The sequence below is a fragment of the Rhinolophus sinicus genome, chromosome 5, assembly GCF_057876585.1.
Source record: "Rhinolophus sinicus isolate RSI-liver-muscle chromosome 5, RSI-T2T, whole genome shotgun sequence".
In the NCBI taxonomy this organism is placed as follows: Eukaryota; Metazoa; Chordata; class Mammalia; order Chiroptera; family Rhinolophidae; genus Rhinolophus; species Rhinolophus sinicus.
Genome location: NC_142505.1, coordinates 5,963,729 through 5,986,161, shown reverse-complemented (window position 1 = coordinate 5,986,161; position 22,433 = coordinate 5,963,729). Strand labels below are relative to the sequence as shown.

At 58.8% G+C, this 22,433-nt stretch overlaps 1 protein-coding gene across 9 annotated transcripts in view; it reads right to left on the bottom strand.

The window, feature by feature from the left end:
- Positions 1–22,433, bottom strand: part of CACNA2D2 (calcium voltage-gated channel auxiliary subunit alpha2delta 2) — a 134,337-nt gene that overhangs the window by 7,048 nt on the left and 104,856 nt on the right. For 4 of the 9 annotated variants that reach the window (XM_074312283.2, XM_074312280.2, XM_074312281.2 and 1 more), the window contains exons 5-23: positions 17,192–17,236; positions 13,912–14,053; positions 10,727–10,858; positions 10,478–10,535; positions 9,746–9,796; positions 9,522–9,621; positions 9,251–9,409; positions 8,910–9,017; positions 8,720–8,798; positions 8,061–8,110; positions 7,805–7,894; positions 7,524–7,595; positions 7,238–7,312; positions 5,982–6,056; positions 5,832–5,903; positions 5,675–5,746; positions 5,513–5,574; positions 4,564–4,640; positions 541–601 (exon numbers count right to left, since the gene is read on the bottom strand). In XM_074312283.2, coding sequence (XP_074168384.1) covers positions 541–601; positions 4,564–4,640; positions 5,513–5,574; positions 5,675–5,746; positions 5,832–5,903; positions 5,982–6,056; positions 7,238–7,312; positions 7,524–7,595; positions 7,805–7,894; positions 8,061–8,110; positions 8,720–8,798; positions 8,910–9,017; positions 9,251–9,409; positions 9,522–9,621; positions 9,746–9,796; positions 10,478–10,535; positions 10,727–10,858; positions 13,912–14,053; positions 17,192–17,236 — 1,580 coding nt within the window. Of the gene's footprint in view, positions 1–540; positions 602–3,337; positions 3,359–4,563; positions 4,641–5,512; positions 5,575–5,674; positions 5,747–5,831; positions 5,904–5,972; positions 6,057–7,237; positions 7,313–7,523; positions 7,596–7,804; positions 7,895–8,060; positions 8,111–8,719; positions 8,799–8,909; positions 9,018–9,250; positions 9,410–9,521; positions 9,622–9,745; positions 9,797–10,477; positions 10,536–10,726; positions 10,859–13,911; positions 14,054–17,191; positions 17,237–22,433 lie in introns of all 9 variants that reach the window. The other 5 variants (XM_074312276.2, XM_074312278.2, XM_074312277.2 and 2 more) reach the window with 3 other exon arrangements.

The following is a 22,433-nucleotide window of genomic DNA, read 5'->3' as shown; positions in this document are numbered from 1 at the left end:
ACCTGTGCGGGGCCCTGATCCCGCACTAGTCAAAGCAGGTTCTCGAAGCCCCCATCCCCTCTTCTGCCCCAGCCTCAGTGAGCCACCACGCCTAGACTCGGCACTGCCAACAGGGGCTCTGACTGGCTTAGTCCCCAGACCCACACAAACACTGACACAGGACAAGGACAGGTGCAGGGTGGGGAGGGCACCACAAACCAGAGCAGCAGCTGCCCATCAAGGGGCACGCTGTGGACAGCCAGCCCAGGGCAGCAAGAGCTCCTTCTGGTTGCTTGGGAAGGTAGGGAAGGTCAGCGGAGGGTCCGGAGCCCTCCGCCCCAAACCTGGTGGGAGCCGGAGCTGTGGACAGCTGGCCACTGCTGCCTGGTTCGGCTACATGGCCCAGGTATGCACCTGGCAGCACATACGGGGCCATGTATGGGAGGGGGAGTGGGTGACACTGCACAGGACAGATACACAGAGCTCCAGGTAGCAATGCAGGAGGCGGGCCAGGGCGGTCAGGGTGGGGAGGACACCTCAGCAAGGCCACACGCAAGCTACCTGGGAGCAATGAAAACATGTCCTTCAGACTCAAAGCTGCTGGGGAGCAGGAACTCAAAATCTGCAACAGAAACGGGGGGTTATCCGGCGGGGGCTGGGGAAGCGGGAGGCCAGGGGGCTCAGAGCTGAAGGGGCTGGAGGGACAGGGAAGGGGGTGACTTGAGGGGAGGGGAGACACCAGCAAAGAGGGAACCCGCCACTTCCACGTTCAAGTTCGAGCCAGAGAGAAAGGGTGGGTTGGGAGGGGTGGAGGGCCTGTGGAGACTACAGCATCGCAGGAGGAGGGCAGTTATAGCCAATATGTTGCCCGGGCCTGGTCCTCTGTCGGCAGTGAGTCCCTTGGCGTGGCTGTATATGCTTCCATACGGCTGTATAGCACATATACACGGACACACACACACACATATATATACACACACTGCTATATATATGCATGGTCTGGGGGAGGCGCCAGTCTCGCTCTTATTGCATCCATAATGGAAAAAACCGCATGCGGAACGCCCTTCGCCTCCAAAGAGACTTTGAGGAAGGGGATTGGCTTTTGGCTGCGGATTTTTATCTCTCTTTCTTTGCTGCAGCTGTTTGCATTTTGGTAGGTCTTGCTTTTGTTCTGTGTCAGGCATCAACATGGCCAAACCGAGGGGGTTTCTCACGGGCACAGACAGTCCAACCAGAGACGGTGTGGGCAGCTGGGGGTGGGTTGCAGTGCATTGTGGGGTTTGGCGGTCCTCCCTGGAGTGAGGGGAGACCCTTGAGGTGCCTGTGAATGCTCCCACACTGCAGGGGGAGAGTCTGGGAGCTGGGAGGGGACAGGAGGGCTTCCTGAACCTGCATACTTGCCCTCTTGGCTGGGGAAAGAAGGCCGGTGGGGAAGAAGGGCTAAATCTCCTTCCTTCCTAGGACCTGTCTGGACTAGAGCAGCCAGGGAGGAATGCTGGAGCCTCTGGAGAAGGTTTGGGGTGCTGTTGAAGGATCCACCAATGGGCCTGCGTATGTGTGTGGGAGTGAGCACACATGCATGAATGTGTATGTGCGTGGGAAAGCATGTGTGTGAGAGCACGCGCTGCATTAGTGTATATGTGTGAGTGTGTGCAGGTATATGAGCGTCTGTGTAGGTTTGTGAGTGAATCTGGGGATGTGACCACTGGGGCTTCTCTCTGGCCTCTCCCTGCCCAGCTGGACTGGCCATCTTACTAGTCTGAATCTGGAAGGTATCCCTCTGCTCTCCATCTGTCGCACTCTGGACAGTCTGCTTTCTGATCGTTTCACCCAGATTCCAAACTCTCTGTCACCCCAGGGCTTTATTTTTGCAGAAAGATCTTCCCTGTTCCCAAATACTCCCACAATGCACTGCAAGATTCCAGGGAGGGGGGCCTTGGGGTGCCTGGAGGGGCAAGGCAGTCACTGGTTGGACTGTTGCTTTCTGATAGGACTGTGAGGCAGGGTTTGGACACAAGCCGACAGGGCAGGAGTGGGGGGGGGGGAGAGGAGGAAGAGGAGAAAGAAAAAGGAGGTGGGGGAGCAGGAAGGGAGACTATCTACGGTTGTCATTGTTATCAGGGCCCTGCATTTCTGGGGGCACTGGGAGGGGTGTGGGAGGGGAGAAGAGACAACTCAAGCCAGTGGAAGGAGGGTACGTTCCCCACCCCACCTAGGGCAGTGGGGTCACTGTATCCTTTTTGCTGGGCTACACAGGACAGGGCCCCTAGGGTTTCCTGGGGAGCCCCTGCTTCCAGGCCATGGGGACCAGGGACAGGACATCCTCCCATGGCTCTCCATGCCCCATCTGCCCAGGTGTTCCCTGAGAGGGGTGTCTCCCTGTGTCCCAGTGGCAGAGACCCTTGTGTGCTGCTCTCACTCGCTCCCCTTGTTCTTACCAGGATCTGCGAATTCATTGCCTACCTTTCCTGGAAGTCTCTGGCCTGGGTACCTGTGGGTGCCAGAGCCCTTTTTCTCCACATCTAGACTGACTCCCTCCAAGCTCTTTTGCTGGCCTTTGGGGTCCCAATAGATCCCCTCTCCATTCCTGGCCAGGCCCATAGTCCCTGAGTCTGCCTTTATTTCCCAGGGGAACGCCTTCTCAGGACCACCCTCCCCAGGAGCAGCGAGTACCCCAGGGTGGGGCTCTGGGAACACTGGGGCATCAGGGGACAGGGTTTCAGCACCTCGGCCAGCACCCAGGATGGTCTGGTCAGCCTGCTGCCTTGTCCTGCCTCCTCGTCTCAGAGTCAGGGCACAAGGCTTCCAAAGCCTTCTGTCTTTTCTTTGGAGTGCTGCCAGCTTCTGGAGCCACCAACAGAGGTCAGAGGAGGGAAAACTCGCCTAGAGGAAGCCTCATGCACCTGGCTCTTTCCCATAAGCATCATATAAGCCCCTCTGAGGACTGATCTACGCCCTGCATCTCAGGCCCCTGCATCTCAGGCCCTTGCACTGCTGGGCAGGAGGTGGTGCAAAGGCATCCAGCCCTGTCCCCACTGTTGAGTTGTCTTGGAGGGACAGAGAAGGTGGGGGGTGGGACAGGGGCTGCCCAGAGGGATCGAAGAGGCTGAGGTGGCCTGATGTCTCAGAACACGCTGGAGAACCACCCTGCAGGTAGGGCCAGGGGAAAGGGTCTCTGGCTCTAATAGGGGTTTAGGGATCGGAGGAAAGGCAAGAACTAGAGGAGCCAAGGGGATGCTGGGAGGGGGGCCCTGGAGAGCAGGGATGTGGCTGGTCCTGGGCAGGGAGGGGGGCAAGCAGGGGTGTGAGGGTGGGTGGGGTGGGGAGAGGAGGGTGCACTGGTTCTGAATATACTTGCCCTTCAGTTTGCTGATTGGCACTGGGACAGTCCACCAAGAGAGAAAGCGAGGAAAACAAAAAACAACACAAACACAAAAACAAACGAAAAGGGGGAGGGGAAGGGGGGGCACAAACAATATTTTATTCAATGGCTGTTTGAATGAAAATATTGTGTCTCATCATCATACCGAAAGGAAACTTCTTGCAAAAAACGACATGAGAGAGAAAGAGAGAGCAAGAAAACTCAAAGGAGATGAGCCCCAGTCGGCCAGGTAGGTGGGGGCGCCCGATGGGGCCGGAGCCCCAGCCTCCCTCCCAGTGACCTCTGGCAGTGGGCAGGTGGGGCCACAGGCTCCGGGGCCTCTTGGGGGAGGCCCAGGGTGAGCAGGACATGCAGGGAGGAGCCACAGGCAGAAGAGAGGGAGAGGGAAGAGAGGTAGGAGGGCAAGAGAGGGACAGACGGGATTGAGGGAGCAGAGCTGGGAGAAGAAGGAAAAGAGGATGAAAGAGAGGAGGGTGTGAGACAGAGAGGGAGGGAGCCTGAAACAAGAGAGGGAAGGGAGGGGTGTTGGGCAGGCAGAGAGGGAGGGAGGGAATGTGGGAGAGAAAAATGGAGAGAATAGGTAGACGGGAGGGGAAGAGAGGAAGGGAGATAGAGAAGGTGGGGGTGCAGGGAGGGGAAGGAGAAAGAGGGAGGGAGGGCAGAGGGAGGGAGAAAGAAAGAAGGCAAACAGAGTAAGGGAAAGCGTGTTACTGGGAGGGAGGTGAGAGAGGCAGAAGATGAGGGCTGAGGTGAGGAGGAAGATGAGCAAGGATGAGTTGTGAGAACAGCAGAGGGGGCAGAAGGTAGAGAGAGAGAGAGACCCTGGGGGTGACACCACAGGGGGAGAGCTGCAGGGAGAAGGGGAGGGAGCGATGAGAGGAGGGGTATCTTCTGGGAATACGGCCCCCAGGGCTGTTCGGGGAGGCAGGCTAAGGAGGGAAGACACGGAGTAGGAAAAACCAAAAACAGAACCTCAATGGAAACCATGAGAGAATGGTCTGGAACCAAATCTGAGAAAAGGCGAGCATGCAGATTTTCATAGACTTTCTGGGCTGGTGCCCCAGCCTGCGGGTGCCTGGGGGGTGGGCAGAGTGGGCAGGAGGGGCCGCCTGGCTGCAAGCGGCTGGCTATGCTGCCTGGGGCCGGCCAGGGTGCAGGGCAGAGGCAGGGGTGCAGGGCGCAGGCAGGGGTCAGCCACTTACACTTGACCTGCAGGATCTGGTCGCTGAGGTTGGCTTGGAGGTAGAAGGTGCTGTAGGGAGGGAGCACGAGCCCTAGGCTGGGAGGAAGGCAGGGGAGGGGCGTGGGTCACTGCTGGGGAGAGGAGGGCCACACTGGCACCCCTCCCCATGGCCTTGGAGCTGGGTAGAGGCGCCCAGGCTGCGGCCTCCCCTTCCCTGACTACCAGGGACACCTTTCCCTGGTTAGTGGTGGTAGATTCATGGCGTAGGCGCCTGGACCCTCCACTCCCCAAGTTCTCCTGGAGGCTTCAGGATTCCTAGTCCCAGTGCAAATCTCCATCCCACCCCTCACCCCCAGCAGCCTTCCCCAAAATACCAGCTGCTCAGCCAGCCTCCTGCAGCTGGCCAGCAGCAAACTCACAAGGAGCAGAACACTGTCAGTGAGCTAGGCTGGGGCGGGTGCTGCTGTGGGAGTGGGCTCCACAGTCCCCAGAGACAGCTGAGAGCAGAGCTGGCACTAATGCAGTGCTGGGCAGCCTGGGCTGGTCGTGGGGTGTGGATGTGACCGCCTGGGGTGTGGCCTGACCACAGGGACCTGCTCCCAGGCTGTGCTGCTTGCTGAAAGGAGGCCAGTGAATGTGCTGAAGATGCCATCCTGGGGGCAGACACCCAGGGATACAATCCAGGCGGGAGGGAAGTGGGGGGGCGGGCGGGCAGCAGGGAGCCATCAGAGGTACTGCCTTGTGTCTGTCCTGCGCTCCCAGGCGATGGTGCTTGTTCCTGACGGGCTAGTGAGAGGCCCTTGGGCACTGAGCGTCATGGGGTGAGAACTGAGCAGCCCTGGCTGCTGGTGCCCCACTGGGATTTGGCACACTGGGGTGGGGGAGGGAGGAGGAGGCAGCGGGCTCCGACTCTGGGCTCGGCTCAGGGGAAGGCCTCTCCTTGCCCACCCGGCCTTCGCCCCACTCACCTGTAGTTGGTGCTCCTTATAGGCACCCAGGTGTAGTTGCGCATCACCTCGTCTATGTACCTCTGGGAGAAGAGGCTGCGTCAGGTACTGGGGCCAGCAGGCAGGGCTGGGGTCGGCGGGAGGAGGAGGCCTACCCTGGCTCTCTGCCCCTCCTGCCCTCACCTCGTCCAGGGACTTGAGCAATGTTCTGATCTGCTTGTGGCCCTTGTTACCATCGATCATGCTCCGACGGATCTGGAAGGGCCAGAGGTGTGAGGGGCGGGGTTCCTGCCCTCCTCGGTTCTGCGTATCCCCCATCCCCGTCCCCCTCTTCCTTCACCTCTTCCTTGTTCTCGTCCTCTAGCTCTGCATCTAGGAAGTCCAGAGTCACAGGCTCCCGGAAGTTGGTGGTCTGCAAGAGGCAGGGCAGGAAGTCAGGAGTCCCCATCTCCTAGGGTTTACCCCCCTCCAGGCCACCTACCTGGCTCACCTGGGGCTTGAGGTTGGGGTGCAGCAACACGTAGCCATTCAGGTCAATGGCAAACACGTAGCCATTGGCTCCAAGCTGGGGGTATAGATTGGGGGCTCAGGGCCTGGAGGGCTGGGCAAGGGTGCTCTGGGCTCCAGAGCTCTTCCCTGGCCTGCCTTCCAAGCCACTGAGGGGTGCCTGCCTGGGCCAGGCCCCCACATACCACTGGGCCCCAAGCCTGCTACTCAAGCCAAGCCCTTTATGCACCAGCCCTGGCTGAGGCTGACCAGCTCCATGGGGCCACGAGTCATTTGGCCTTCTGTAGTTCTCACCGCGCCCCTGCTTCTCATGGAGCTGTCAGCCAGATTGTTCACCTATACTGGCCCCACAGGCTGCTATGGCTTCCTCCTGGTCCGCATGTCAATAGAGCGCAGTGGGAGGCATGTACCCTGGAATCCCACAGGCCTGGGGCATCCCTTTTAGGTGGCAGGGAAGGAGGAGCAAGACCCTGGACACACCCTTAGCACTTGGCAGTTTCCTCCCTGCACATGGAGCCAATGACAGGTGCCTTCACATGGCTCAGGTTTGAGGAGGCGGCACACAGCTCATCCCCTACCCCTTTCACAGCCAAGACCTAAACTCCCTTTGCTACAGGCCCGGGGCCAGCCACACTGATCTTGCCCCTCCCCAGCTGATGATTCTGGTTTTCACCTTCAGGACTTTGCTCAGAGAGTTCCCTTTGCCTCGAGGTATGCCTTCCCTCCTTTCTACCGAGGACACTTCTGCCTATGCAACAGTCCAGGGGGCAGCAAACTACGGACCATGGGCCACACCTGACCCGCCACCTGTTACTGTATGGTTGTCAGCTAAGAATGGTTTTCACATTTTTAAATACTTGAAAAAGACTGAAAAAAGAATTATATTTCATGACGTGAAAATTATCTGAAATTCAAATTTCAGTATCCACAAACAAAATTGTGTTGGAACACAGCCATGCCCATTTGTTTGTTTTGTCTGTGCCCATTTTCCCAACACAACAGCAGAATTGAGTATGAGTATTTAGGCTGGCAGGGCCTCAAATAGTCAGTCTGGCCCTTTACAGAAAATTCGACGACCCCAGCTCTAGACCCAAGGTCACCTCCTCCGGAAGCCTTCCCTGACTGCCCAAACTCAGAGGTCTCTGTGGAGGTGTTGTAATTGCCCTCAGTCTCCGCTCCCGAGCCTGGCTGTGTCCCCATGGGAGGAACAGCAGGGAGGACACGCAGGTGGACACTCACCGTGTAGTTGGGAGTCAGCCTCTTGATATCATTCAGAGCCACATCAATGCCCATCACACCCAGGATCAGCTGGTTCTGGGAGCAGAGGCAGGAGGTCTGCAGCGGGCTCAGTTCCCTGGCGAGCTCCCTGCCCACCCCATACCCAAGGCCTCAAGCTGCTCTCACAAGCAGCTGCCCCTGTCCAGTTTACAGGCCTGCCTATCTATCCATCCTCCATCCCAGACCTGCTATGGTCATGCCCAACCCTCCCCTGGCATGGCTCGCCCTTCCCAGTGGGAGACCTTACCTTCTTTTCCCCAGGACCATCCTGTGTCAGGTTGAATACTGGGAGGGTCCCTGTCACCACCAACCCCAGCCCCTGAAAGGAGAGGAAGATGATGGGTTGGTCTCCTGTGGTCAGCCAAGCCCCCACTCCAAGTGTTCAGAGCAGAGGCTTAGGTTCAGGCCACTTCTCTTGTTCCTCTGTTTGGTTTACCCCCACAAGGGGTCCCTCCAAGGACTTGACCCTGTGGGTACACCCCTGGGGGAAGGTCGCTAGCCCCACCCCTCCTTGCCCAGAGGTCTTACCAACGCGTCCTCATACACGTTCGTCCATTGCACCTGCTTGGCCGCCTTGCCCGCCAGCACCATGGGCCTGCCCAATACGTCGAGATATTCCTGGAGGGGACGGTGGGCAGGGGTCACGAGTCTGTCCCTTCCTCTGTTCTGCTTCCCATGCGTCAGCATGCCACCAGAGGGCGCTCTCACCCCACAGCAGCCCGTCATTGGCGCTGTCCCCACAGAGGCAAGGGGCTGGGAGGAGGGGGCCCCCCCACAGTCTCACCTGTGTGTTGATGCGGATGGCACCGATGGAAGGGATCTCAAAATAGTAACCTGTAAGGGAAGGGGAGGCAGAGGCGGGCCTGGGTGGTGCTCAGGAACCACGGCACAGGGGACCCTGTACCCTGGGGTATGTCTGCAGCCCCAACTAGTTCTTGAGGCTCCCTGTCTTTTTGGCATCACTCTCCTTGAATGCTTGAGTGCTCCCTTGAGTGCTCCCTGCCACTGCCTGTCAGTGGGAACGAGCTATGGGAGGGGCCGTGAGTATAGGGGTATAAGGAAGCAGCTGGGTGAAGCAAGGAGCCTGAGGCCTCAAGTCCCTCATTGTAGGATGGCGGTGACACTCAGAGTTCACCCAGGGGACAGGCCCAAATGCATGGAGACAGACTGACCAGCAAACAGACACACAGGAACAGACAAGCTGGGAGATGGACGGACAGTGGCCACTCAGACAGATGGGCAGAAAAATGCTCAGTCAGATGGACAAGTTAGACAGCCAGACAGCCAGATAGATGGACAGTCACATGTATAGAAAGATGGACAGACGGTGGATGAACAAGCAGCTGGAAAGCTGGACCTATGCAAGGACAGGTGGACAAGCAGCCCGGTGGACAGCAGGGCATGGCAGGCAGGCCCCATGGCAGTGATGCCCAGATGAGGTACCTTTGTTGGCGCAGGCCATCCACTGCAGGGGAGTGACGTCATAGTTGTGCTGCCCCACGGAGAAAGTGAACACGCGCACCTGTTTGGGGCTTGAGGTTAATGCTGCGGCGGCCAGAGCACAGCACCCCCCCCCCCCCACCTGGCCGTGCCGCCCCATGTGAGGGCAGCGCCTGCCTGGGCTGAGCCTCACCGTCCGATTGGGCCAATTGTACTTCTCGAAGACGTCCTGCACGCGGTCCTCGCCGCCGTCCGTGAACATCATGATCATCTTATTGCAGTTGGCGCGGGTGATGTTGGACTAGGCAGGAGCAGGTGTGGGTCAGGAAGCTCCCGGCCCCTCCCGGCCCAGGGGTGCGTCTCCCTCCCCCAGGGGCCTGGCCCTCTGGCCCTCCTCCCCCACAGCAGACGGTGCTATCTGCCCCAGCTGCCCGTTGGGTGCCAACAAGGCCGTTCGTCTTGACTTCCCCAGTGTCATGAAGCCCCGGCCCTCGCCCGCCCCCAGCTGTCCACTTGCCCACCCACGGGGCTCACGTTCTGCAGCTGGTCGAAAGCATACTCAAAGCCGGCCTTGTAGCCGGTGGTGCCCTTGGCCACCATGCCCTGCACAGCTTCCTTGAACACCTTCTTGTTCCGTACATTGGCCTGCACGAGGTGTGTGAAGCACGACACCGGCTGCGCCTTCTCATTGAACTGCAGGGACAGCAAGGGCGGTGAGGGGCTTCGAGCTGGCTAGGGAAGGCAGCTGACGTGTGGGCAGGCAGGGTGACCCGTTCCCGGCCCGCCGGGCCCCCTCAGCACCTACCGAGGCCACATTCACATAGTCATCGTCGGAGAGCGTGTCCAGCATCTCACAGACAGACGTCTTCATCAGCTTCAGGGTGAGGCCGCTCACACTGCCACTCCTGGGAGGTCCCAGAGGTGCCAGGTAGGCCTCAGGTGTTCCCTGCTTTGCCCCCAGGATGTCCCCAGCAGCAGATGCTAGGCCCCTGCCTGCCCCCACCCCACCTGCCAGCCCGGCTCACTCACACATCCACGATGATGACCATGTCTTTGGGTGACGAGGCCCCCTGGATATACCTGCCGGGGGAAGCCGCCGTTAGGGCCAGACTCATGGGGCTCCTGTGGATCCTTCCTTCCTTTACCCACATATTGATGCAACGTGTTTTTATTGAGCAACCCTATGTGGGCCAGACAGGGTTCTAGGCACAGAGGATACTGAGTTTAATACAATAGTCCTTGCCCATGACATGGGTGACCTGGTCCCCCAGCACGTGAATGACCCTAAGGAGGGGTGATCCAGAGAGGGGGCTGGAGGCGTGGTACTTGGCCGCAGTGGCTCGTCATGTCCCCTGGTCCAGGTTGAGGTCCCAAGGGCAGTCTAACTATGTATTGGATTGAACAGGTGGCAGGGAGGAAGGTCACGGGCTACAGCAGGAGAGGCAGACCAGAGGGTGGGGGCGTCTCTAGGGCTCAGACGGGTGGGGTGGGGGCTGGCATTCACCCTCGGGAACCTCCACTGGTCCCATCCCTCAGTCCCGAGGGGGTGGAGTGCCAGGCAGTGGACGGGGGCAGAGGCAGCTGGGAGGCCTGCCTGGGTGATGGGATCCATTTTCCAGTGGCAACGATGTGTGAAATGAAAATTGGATAGAGCTGGCTGCGCCCTGCTCGGAGGCCTGGATATCAGGAGGGAGGGGAGCAGGCGGGAGACGTGGGGGAGCCAAAGGGGTATTCCTGCCCAGCCCCTCCTTGCTCGCTCACCAGGGTCTCCTTCGGACATCGTACAGGTCGATTTTCTTGGGGGCTCGCCATGGGGTAGCTGTGGGGGGAAAGAAGGTGAGAGGGGCTGGCAGAGAAGGGCCTGGCCTGCGTAGGCAGACCTTGTTGGAGTGGCCAGGACATTCTGCAGCCTATGGGTTACCATCCCACCCCACACACCCCAGGATGAGTGGGCTGGGAGCTGGAGGAGGACGCGGTGCTTAGTGGAAGGGGAGACGGGCTGGTACCCACCTGGGTAGTAGCGGGTGACGCCTGTGGCACTGCCGAAGACCTGCCACAGCAATGTGGGGTCCTGCCTACGGTTCTCAGTGAACACATTCTCCAGGGCCTCCGTCCAGTTGAGCTCATTGAGGATGATGGTGGCTGTGGGGGAAACAGGGGGCTGGGGTGGGAAGTGTCTGGGCTGTCCTCTGCTGAACCTTAGCACGATGACACCCATGCATGAAACCCCCACTTAGAAAGCCTCACCTGCTCTCTGCCTATCCAGGCGTTCCCCTCATTCCCCAGGGCTCAGCTGGGGCTGCACCAGCTCCTCCAGGAAGACTTCCTGGTCTTATCCCACCCCCCCTCCCCACAAGTCATCAAAGAAACAGCCCAGTCTACCCTTCAGCCAGGTCCCACATGATCAGGCAGGGCAGCTGTGACCTGTGGCCCCTGGAGGGGGCCAACCAGGTGGCAGGGAGTTTGTAAGTTGGGGTGCCGATCCAGCACGCTGCCTGGAGCTGGCAGCAGGTCCCCTGAGAGCTCACCCACTCAGCATGCACTCCGGGCTGCAGCCACAAGAAAGCAATTAAGGGCTCGATGATGGGGCTGGAATTATTCAGCTATTAAGGTACCTGATAAGCTGGAAGCCACTCAGCTCCATGATTAATCAACTGGGGCCAGAAGCAGGCAGGGGTGGGGCTGGGGCGCCTTGGAGGGGCAGGGGCTGTGCCATGATCCTGCTCGAGCACGGACACACACACACACACACACACAGCCTGCACTTATACCTGCATCTAACCTCCAGGTTTCCAGGCAGGTGTGTGATCCCCTCACCTCCAAACCTGCCTGCCCAGCAGCCCAACTGCTGCCACGGGCACAGGGACTCATATGCTCATAACTACACACCGCTCTGCCCCTGTAGGACGACACCAGAGTCCTGCTCTCACAGCCCCCATGGCCAGTTACCCCCACCCTCCCTTTCCCTCAGCCTCTGTGGCTGCACATGGCTAGACCCACCCTGACACACTCACTGAGCGAGCAAGGCTCCTCTCAGATGGACGGACTCCAGCCTTCAGAGCCTCCATCCGGGCACAGACTCAGATGGCCTGAGCAGTAACCCTGCCCCCCAACTCCAGACAGCCCTAAATCTGCCGATGTGTGTGTGGCACATGTTTTCACATGTGCAGTGTACCTGTCTCTACATGTGCAACGCTTAAAAACCCCAGCAGGAGTCAGACACCTGTTACTGCCAGGCCTCTGTCCTCACCCCTCCCCTAGGGACTACTTCCTTCTCCAGTTTCTTCCATCTCCTTTCTTCTGACAACATCACCCCCCAGCCCTCACCCCGCGGTCCCTATTAAAGATCCACCCCAAGTGAGAATCAGAGAACGCCTTCCAAAGACCCTGCTCTTCTCAAAGCACTGCCCTGAGCACTGACAGCTTCAGAGCAGCCGAAGAGCTATGATTTAAAGATACACATGCTCCCAGCTCTGCCCACAGCCTGGGACGTCAAGGGCACTCTTCCCGCTGCTCTCTTCCTCTTGAGTGGGGCCTCTGGGGCGTCTCGTCTGCTGCCAAGTGCCTCCCCCTCTGCTCTCACTCCCCTCTCTGTGTCCCTGCCGCTTTCCTTAACTGACCATAATGTGAAAACAAAACACATTTCTAGCATTGGCTGTGCCTATTGAACAGTATGTTATGGTCCTGTTCCTAATTTAGAAACTTAGTGAGTTGAACAGTTTCTATTTTTCTCTTTAAGGGAAAAAATAAAGTCAGGCTCTCAAATGTTTCCACAGTACCCTCTGCCCTAGGAGAGTCTGCCTGACAAGTCCCAGCCATCACTGGGCCTCAGTTTCCCCATCTGCACAACGAGAGGCTTAGAGCAGATCATGTGATCATCCTGGAAGCCCATCTATTAGGTTGGTAATTGCAGTTTCAAAGGCTAAAAATAACTGCAAAACCCGCAATTACTTTTGCAGAAGGGTATTCCTGACTCAAGTCAAGAGCCAAGAGAAGACCCCTGGCCTGGCTTGGCTGTCCCTGCAGCTGTCTACAGCCACACGCACACACATGCACGCACTGCCAGACACACGTGTGCAAACACTGCAGCCCTCCGCCTGGAAAGGGCCTGTGCCTCGGCCCCACACGCACTCTTCCTCATCCACGTGCACACTCAGATCACGCTGAGTTGGGAAACGGGGACCATGCCCCCTCAGGCAGGCGATTACAGATTTAATTAAAAGTGACACAGTAAATAAAAAACATATAAAATGTAATTTGTGTGGGTAGCGAGGGGTGACTGGGGAGGGCGACGTGGCTCCTGTTTTAATTAGCGTGCCTGCTTGTGATAGCGCCCGGGCACTGGCGCAGGCAGGTGGCCTGTGAAGGGGGTGGGGGCAGCGCCCACCTTACCCCGCCTGAGGCTGCCCAGAAGGCCGGGCTGATCTCTACGGGGAGGGGACCTCCCCGAGGACCCTGGAGGACTCCCTCCGTTCTGGAGACTACCCAGAAGCTCTGGGAACTTTGCCCAAAGACCTCTACCCCCTGGATTCTGAGGTTCCCTGTAGGTGCCCACAGAGTTGTCAGAATCAACAGGCCCCCGAGCCTTACATCCTGCTGCTAGAGTCTCCCATGTAGTGTCTGACTCGTGGCCTCCTCCCCTAAGACCTCCCAAGACCTTTAGTAAGTTCTTCCTCATGTCTGACTGAAATCCTAGCTGCAGTGACCTGGTTTCTCCACTGTGCAAAACTGCCCTGTCTGTAGAGCTTGGAATGTCAACCACCCTCTACCCACTTTCCCTTCTCCTCCCCCCATGCCAAGGAGGAGGTGTTACAGGGATGGTGTCTGTGTGAGGAGCTGCTCCCAGCCCGTGTCCATCCTAGAGGTGGCTCCTCCACCATTCCTATGGGGGGCCTGGAACGGGGGAGGGCAGGAGAGAGCTGCTTTGGGGGCGGGGACGTGGCCCAGAACGTGGCGGCACAGTGTGTGGGCGTGTGTGTACACCTGGAGGAGGCTCAGTGTTTTGTAGCTACTGTGAGGCTGTGCCCGAGACTGGCTTCATGCCTGCCTGGGGGCGAGTCTGAGAGGTGAGCGCGTGTGACCTTGGGTGTAGGGGTCTGACGGTGGATGGCTGGGCCCCTGGGGCCTGGCAGTGCCCGGGCAGTAGGCCTTGCCCATGGGGGTAGGGGACTGTTCCTGATGGCAGGCACACTCACAGCCTTTGTAGATATCCGTGGGGATCTGCACTGCCGTGTACGAATAGTTGACCTTGTTCTTGAAGTTTGAGTCCTCAATGAAGTCCAGCCTTAGGGTGCTGGCCTTGGACCCCCTCTCCACATCCTCACTCTCAGGGTCATCCTGCAGAAAGGACACCCCACCACGGCAGTGTCAGTGCCAGCAATGGTGGAATGGGCTCAGACAGGCCTGCAGGCAGCAGAGGGCCAGAGTCTAGGCGGTAGGGGCATCAGCATCGGCCTACTGCAGTCACAAGCAGAGAGAGAGGGGAGACAGGGACAGACGGACACCGGGCACGGCCCCTTTACCCAGGAGGCCTATGACTCCCACCTCCCCTGCCCACCCCACCTACCATCCCCACATTTTCTAAACTCAGATTCTAAAACCAAAACCAAAACCAAGCCCGACCTCTTCCTGACGTCCTTGAAAACCAATTATCAGCCACGGAGGCAAGTCCTGGAGCCAGGGACCAGTGGGCTGCAGACCTCTGCCTCCAGGACATGCCTTGTGCAACCACAGCCCTTCCCAGGAGTTCTGTGACCCAGAGACCCCACTGGGCCCGCCCACCCCCTGCATGGAGTTCCTTTGGTGACAGGGAGAGGGCACTGGCCCCCTCTGGGGGAGGGCCACCACCCTGTGCAGTAGGGTGGCTCTATGGGCTGAACTGGGCAGTCGTGGGGAGAACTGGGCTGGGGTAGGGGCTGCCACTGAGACCCAGTAACCTCTGGAAGGAGCGTTTGCAGCGCCCGCTGGCAGCAGGATTGTAAAGGCCCCTGTTGACTTTCTAAAATGAGCTGCAGCCGTCTGACAGGTGCCAATTACTGCATCTCTGGCCGGGCAGGCTGGGCATGCGCTGTGCACCCCCGCCCACCACCGCAGGCTGGCAGGAGTGGGTCGGCGACGACAGTGTTGACGCCGCAGCCAATGGGGGTTGGTAGGCACAGGTGCAGGTGTGCAAGGGGGAAGGGAAAATGGTGGTAGAGAGTGAAGGCGAGACAGGGAAAAGGTAGGCAGGGCAGGGGACAGAGCTGCGGGGCTTTGTGTCCTGGGAGGAAGAAGCTAAGCAGCTCTGCACGCTCCCTCACTGCCTGGCAAGAGCCCTGTGAACACATTTGGCACCAGGCTCAGCTCATTTCCTCTCGCTTGTCGATCGCACAGAGACAGCTGACCCCACTGCTCACGGGGTCCTGGGCACACCCCTCGGCTCCTGTCTCCAGGCGTGTGCCCATGCCGTGTCTTGTCTGAGGAAAGGGTGATCGTGCCTCCCCACCCAGCTAGACGTGCTCTCCCCGCCCTGGGAATGCTCCTGGACGGGAGGTGAGTGGCTGGCCTGTGTGGGTGCCGGCATGTCTCGGAAGGGCCTGCAGCAAATCCCTTTTCATCTCTTCAAGGGTGGTTTTGTACAGCACAACCCAAGCCAGCTGCCCCTCTAGTGTGCCCCCCAGCGTGCCCCTCTTCCCACCTCGGCACACCCAAGGAGGCCCCTCAGACGCTCCTGGGTGCTGGGTAAAGCTAGGCAGCGGCTGCCCAGCAGAGGCCAGAGTGGGGAGCCGCTGCCTCTGAGGCGTGAGCCACTCACGTTCTGCAAGGAGGAGGGGGAGACTTGGGAGAAGAAAGCCCCCGAAATGTCAGCGGCAGATGAAGGGCGCTGGAAAATTTAATCTCCCAACTTTCCCAACTAATGTGACATTTGGATTCCGTTCTGATAAGCTATCAGCTGGCGAACTTTTTTCTTTCCTTCTCTTTCCCCCACCCCCACCTTCTGGCTGGTAATTTAAAAGTAAATGGTCTAGAAAGATCTCTAACTGTACCTCTGGCAAAGATTAAAAAAACAAAACAACACAACAAGCAGGGGAGTCGGCAAATGTGTATGTGCAGAATTTATACCAGGGCTGGGCTGGGCCGGGCTTTTGGATTACCCGATCCCCACCTAGCCCCACCTGGGATAATCTTACCCCTGGGCTGCCCTAGCCCCCCAGCAGCTATCCAAGGGACTGAGGGTCCTGGATACATTGGGGGCTGCTGGGAGCCGGGAGTTCACAGTCCTGGCAGGGGGCTGGGCCCCACACTGGCCAAGGAGTCCCTTAGTGCCACCCTCACGCCCAGGGCTTCATACGGTGGGCAATCGCAGCCTCCTGGTTTATATTTAATGCACTGATTGCTAAAATTACAGCCCGCTGCCGAGGGGGGTAAGGAATTAGATTCAGGGTCTAATTAAAGGTTCGCTCTTCATTTGAATTTCAGATTCCAGCTTTAATTTTAGCAACTTCTCTGGGAGCCACAGAGGCTCAGCCGAGGAGGAAGCACACCTGCTTTAGCCCACCCAGCCCTCCTCCTCAGGCCCCTGCCCGCCTGCCCTCCTGCAGGCGCCCCCCAGGCCAGCCTGGCACCGTGGACCCTCTGCGGGGACCCCCTCCTGCCTGCCCACCTCCTGGTGTCATTAGATGCCGCCTGCTCCCCACAGGAAACCCCCCAGGCCAAAAGGAAAAGGAAGACTGGAGTTGGGGTCTCCTGCAACAGCTAGCACAGGTGGGAACCCAGAGAGTGAGCTATTGTGACACCTCTGTTTTCAGAGAAGACAACTGGGAGGCAGATGGACTGGGGCCTTGACAAGTTCTCCACACACTGTCCACTCCACGTGCTCTGCCCTCGACACCCTGTCTCCTCTGTAGGCCCCTTCCCATCCACATGGTCTCCGTCACCGAAAGGACAGGCAGGCACAGGACCTGGGCTGCCTCTGCAGCTGGGGCGAGACTGATTGTGGGGCCAGGCTGTGGGGTGCTCAGTGTACTGAGCTGCTGTTCCCCTCACCACATGGGAGGTACCTGCACTGATCTGAAACACACATGGATGGCATCGCATCCTGTATCCTATATCCTGACCTGCCTGCCACCTCCAGGAAGCCCTCCCCAGCTGCTCCCATAGAACTTCCCTGCGCTCGTAGAACTCAGCATCCCTTCTCGATATTGGCACCTGAACTGACCTATGGGAGGAGGTCCAAGCACCTCACTACCCTGCCCACAGCTGGGTCTGGGCCTGCCCCATGCTGTGCAGTGAAGCTGTGCCCCTTGGTGCCACACAGATACAGCCTTGGAGGTGTCTGGGCCTCTAGGGGTTTGTGGGAGGTGTAGGGTGGGGGTCTGTGCCAACGCAAGCCTGCGGGCTCGAGCGCAGAATCCCAAAGAACACTAAGTCCCACACTCATTTTCAGCCGAGGCCACTGGCAGCGGCCTCCCCCCAGCGTGGGTGGGGGGCACTTACCAGCTCAGCGTCAGCCTTCGCGTCATAGTACACGATGTCTTCCTCCTGGTGGGGAGAGAGGCCTCAACACTCACAGCTCATGGGCTCCTGAGGTGCAGCCAGGACCCCCACCTGCATGGCCTGGAATGACCCCCTCACATTCCTCCGTTTGGAGCTGCCATCCAGGGAGGCAGGATGAGTCAGGCTGGGAATGCGCATTGCCTTCCCCAGCGACCAGCACTGGTCCTGCTGACTCCAGGACAGGGTCTCTGCGCCGCAGCCCTGCTGGGAGGCAGGGTCAGAGCCAGCCTGTCTGCTGAGATTCTGGCTGACGCAGAACCAGGGGGAGTGAGGACGATGAAAAAATGGAGCCGAGTCTGGGCAAGAGTGAAATAACGACTCGACACTGCATCTTCCAATTTCTTCTATTAAAAAGCCTGCTCATTACGGGCATGTACTTATTAATTATCTGTGATTTGTTGTGAAATGCAAGGGGGTTTACACAACAGGATTGGGAGAAAACAAAGCCCGGCCTGGAGCCTGCCTCCCCGCCCTCGCTGCCTGTGCTCACCCCGCCCGCCCTGGCCTCACCCGCTTGCCCGCCGCCTAGGTTCTTGGCCATCTGTGCGTCATAATCACTGGCCACCTGGGGGACCCGTAACACAAACGAGCTAATTTCATGTTTAATGATCTTTAATCAGAACTGAGCATGGCTGACAGAGGCCGCCAGAAGGTGAATCTGGTGCCATCAAGTGCCACCCGCTCAGGAGGGGCCACCCCACTCCTGCCCTCATGGGCCCCAGGGCGGGGACACAGGATGCCACTGTCCAAGTCGCCCTCCCCTGCTGCTCCTCAGCCCTGTTTTGTACAGCAAAACCTGCAGCACGGCTCTGGCAGTCCCTGGCTCACTGGGAGCCTGTTTCTTTGTGGTCTGCAAATGGGGGTAATGACCAAGTGTGCTTCCACGGGTATGGTTGTAAAAGCACAGAGCCAGCACTTACTCCGTGGTGGGCAGAACTCATCTTGGCTGCCCCATGCCCGGCGAGGCCCCATTTGCTGTGTGACCTCAGAGCTGCACTGTTCCCTCTCTGAGCTCAGACTCCTCATGCTTCAGGGAGGGGCTTGGCCTTGGTGACTGGCCAGGTGCTGGGTCTGAGGCCATGGTTTGAGGTGATCAAACTGAGGCTTGTTGTGGGGAACAGTCGTGGGTTGTTTCCCACCAATGCTCTGGGGGTACAGGCCACTGGCTGGACATGCAGGCATAATGCAAGCGTTCTGGAACACTGACTACACGCCTGGCACCATCTTGGGCGAGACAACAACCTCCTGATGAATGTAAGACCGAAGGCCACTTGGTAGTTTTAGTCATCCGAGGCATCTGCTATGTCTAGCGCTTGGCACTCGTTGAATTACAGGTTCTCCCAACAGCCCCGTGACCCCGTCATATAGACGAGGACACTATGACAGGGATAAGTAGCCTTGCAAACCTGGTTCAACCAGCCTTCCCGACCCATCTCCAACCCCTCCCACACGTGCCCACCCACCAGCCCAGGAAGGCTGGAGCCCAGGGGGCCGGGCGGGGGTGGGGCCGCGGCCCAGGCTGCGGGTGCTCGGCCTTTCCCCTGCGCCGGCTCCGACCGCAGCACATAATGAAAGCTGACATTATATCAAGCACAATAAGGAGTTTCGGTTGATGAAGATCATTCCTGAACACACAAACCCATTAAACCGAGGGGAAAAAATATCAATTCAACACAGTCGCTGGCGAAAAGAAAATGTGATTTGTTATCTAAAAGGGGGTTATAAACACGGCTCTCAGTGAGAACAGGCAGCGCGGTGGGAGGGCTGCAGATCAGCACGGGGGCTTCACTCCCCAACTTTTTAGGCAGATCTTCCGCAAGGACATGAAAGGGCACGGCTGGGGGTCAGTCGCTCTCAGGCTTCCAGGAGCCCTGGGCTCCCTCAGAGGCCGTGGTGGGTCCTGCCTGCACCTCTGTCCCCGGGACACCCAGGCCTTCACTTGGCCACCCCTCCAGCTGCTCCAATGTCTCCCTTTCTCTCTTTGTCCTGCTTCATGGTTTTAGCGGAGGATCAGATGTTGGTGGCAGAGGGAACACGGGGAACGTGTCACACAGGAGGATTCCAGCCCCCTGCAGACCATGGGTGAGGCTCAGGAGTCTGCACGCAGCCCTTGTCCCCAGGGGCTGGGGTGCATTGCCCACTTTGGAGGGCAGCCCATGCCTTTCCTCGGTCAAGAGGAGCAGTAGCACGCAGTGGTTGTGGGAAGGTCGCATGTGTAAAAATACATGGTACGCGCGGTTTGGCAGCTATGTTTGATGTGCTGTGGAGCTGGGGGTGTGGCAGGATGGGGGCATCAGGGTTGGGATGGGAGAGTCCCTGGAAAGGCCTCTGTGTCTGCTTTGGCCGGCCCAGTACCCAGTGTCCACAGTCAGTGCCAGCCTCTGGGTTAGACAAGGAAGCAGCACACACAGGAGCCTGGGCAAAGGGTCCTGGCCTCCATCCTGACCGGAATGCGTGAGCTCTGGAAGCCTGAGCAGCGAGTGCAGACCCCAGGGGCCCCATGAGGACCCCCAGGGGTCACCCGATCTCACCGAAGAGGCAAGAGTGCCTGTTAAATCCTGTAGCCTCAGTGAGGCTTTAGCTCAGGGTCCCACTTATAAAATCAGGGTGCTGCTGCCTCCTCTGCGGGTGCTAAGAGGATAGGGAGCTGGGCGTCCCAGGGGGAAGGGTCAACCCTACCCATGGGCAAGGACCCCCTCATGTTTTCAACTCCACAGCCCTGGGAGCCGCCTGAACATGGGAAAAAAACCCTGGCTAAGGTGAAACAGACATCATTAAGGTCCAGGGTCCACACCCCTGACACCCCCCTTTGTTACTTGGTATTCTAGGGGCCATTTTCCTCAAACTGGGCAGGGTGGGGGAATCACCCACTCTAACTCACACATATACCCCCTGCCACGTGGATTTCTATACAGAGATGACAGATGAGGGGTGGGGCTGGGGGTCCCACATGGCCTTGTATAGATGACACATACACTCCTTAGCTGGAGTTAAGCCCAAGAGAGGGCAATAGGGGTATTGGTGGGTGGGGAACAGGGTGAGGACACGAGCATGGGGTGAGCATGGGGAATAGCAGTTTGGTGCCATGGATGGCGGCTGCAAGGGCTTGGCCAGACCTGACTGTCGCCTGTCCACCAGGCCTCTGTGCGGGGCCCAGGCCAGCTACCTGGCTACACCAGTGAGGACGCCTGGCCTTCCTGCCCTGGCTCACTGCCAGCTTAGCTCAGCCAAGAGGACTGTTTTCTGAGAGAGCCGTCTGTCGCCGGCTTGGCAGAGACGCAAGCAGCAGGCTGGAGGCTGGGGCAGACCTCAGGCGAGGGAGGCCACCTGTTCTGTCCAGCCGGCTCCTCTGGCCGAGCCCAGGCTTCACAGCCCTCCCTTGAGGTTCCTGGGCAGAGCTACTTCTCCCTTCAGACTCCCCAGGGCAGGGCTGTGTCTCCCCCATCAGACTCCCTGGGGTAGGACTGCTTCCGCCATTAGACTCCCAGGACAGGGCTGTGTCTCCTGCAGGTCCTGGTGTTGGCACTGAGGCCCTGGGGCTAATGGCCTCTCTTGCCTCCCCCACCCATGCCCTGGCTCAGTGCCTCCCTGGTGGCAGTGTAGAGGGCAGATAATGCTGGCACAGTGAGGTGCTGGCACCAGGTACAGTGTCCGGCAGGTGGGCAATCTTCATCTACCCTAAGTGTTACGGGCACCAGAGCACTTGCTGCCTGTCCGCAGGGGCCATGCGGGGTGCTGCCTGTTAACCGGGGCCCTAATTTCTCCGGTGTCCAAGGGTTGTGGTTACAGGTGTGTGAGGTCATGACCTGGGACTAGGGAGGGGAGCAGGGGGGCTTCACATCCAGACATGTCCCCCTTGCTCTCTTGACCCAGCTTTGACGCTGCATACTCCAGGACCCAAGTCCCCAGGCTGGTGTCGATGGGTGAGTGTGTGTGTGTGTGTGTGTGTGTGTGTGTGTGTGTGTGTGTACCATTGTCTGTTTCTCAGAGGTATGCATGCAGACCTACTGTGTGCTGTTGACAGGGAGGGCCATACCCTACTGATCATGCAGTGGATTCCAGTCTGGCCCTACGGTGCCAGCCTCCCCATCACAGAAGTAAGAAGACCGAGGCCTAGCTGCTCCTGGTCACTTTGTCCACCGGGCACCTGGCCGAGCAGACAGGTGACAGGCAGCAATGAGTCAGGCCCAACTACTTCCGGCCTAGAGGAGATGCGAGTGGGACAGACAGACCAGTCCACTGGGACGCTTGCCTGGGGCAGCCTGCACTAGGAACCATCTGCGTCACAGGCACCAAAGATGGATGCTGTGAGCAGTGGGGGCCAATCCTAGCGTCGGGGCCAGAAAGAAGAGCCCTAGGGAGTTAAGTGGAGAGGGAGAGGCGTTGCCGTCCTGAAGGAGGAGGTAAGGGCATTCCTGGGGGAAGGCCTGGCTTGTGTCAAGGGCTTGAGTTGGACACTGGGGTTGTGGCACAGGACGGGTGCCCCTCCTGAGTGCCGGCGGGGAACATGGTTCCTTATCTGTCATCTCTTGAAGGTTGTTGGGAAGGACATGGTTTCAAGAGTGAGTGGTGTGGCTGCAAGGGACAAAAATACCCTCCCTTCCCCAGCCTCAGGTCGTCCCCGTATCCCCCGGCAGAGATAGTCCCCACCTGCAGTCACTGCCAGCTCTCCCTGGCAGCCTAGGCAGGGCTGGAGGTGTGTCGGCTAATGGGCCCACCATTAGCATTAATGCCTTTCAGCCTGGCAGCTGGGGCAGCTGCAGTGCTTCAGGGGAAGAGCTGGGCCCTGACCTTGCAGCTCAGAAGGAGGGGGTGACTATAGCTGTACCATGTCCAAGAGACTGGTGGGACATACAGGCAGACATGGTTGGGGGACATGGTGAGCATTGGGGAAATAAGGCTGGGCCCAGCTGGCCCTGTGGTCACACCTACAGCTGGGGGGGGGATCTCCAGTCAAGCTTGGGGGAGGGGACCAGCCAGACCCTCCTCCTGCCTCATCTCAGGACAGAGCACCCAGGCCCATGGGCTGGTGTGGCCAGAGAAGTACCACCACTGACTTGCCACCTGTATGGCCTGACGTGTGGACCGACCCTTTTACATATTATGTCTGAGCTGACATGCAGTGTCAACACCAGCCAGCCCTTTGCCCAATGGGGAAACTGAAGCCCAGAGGGCCAAGCCC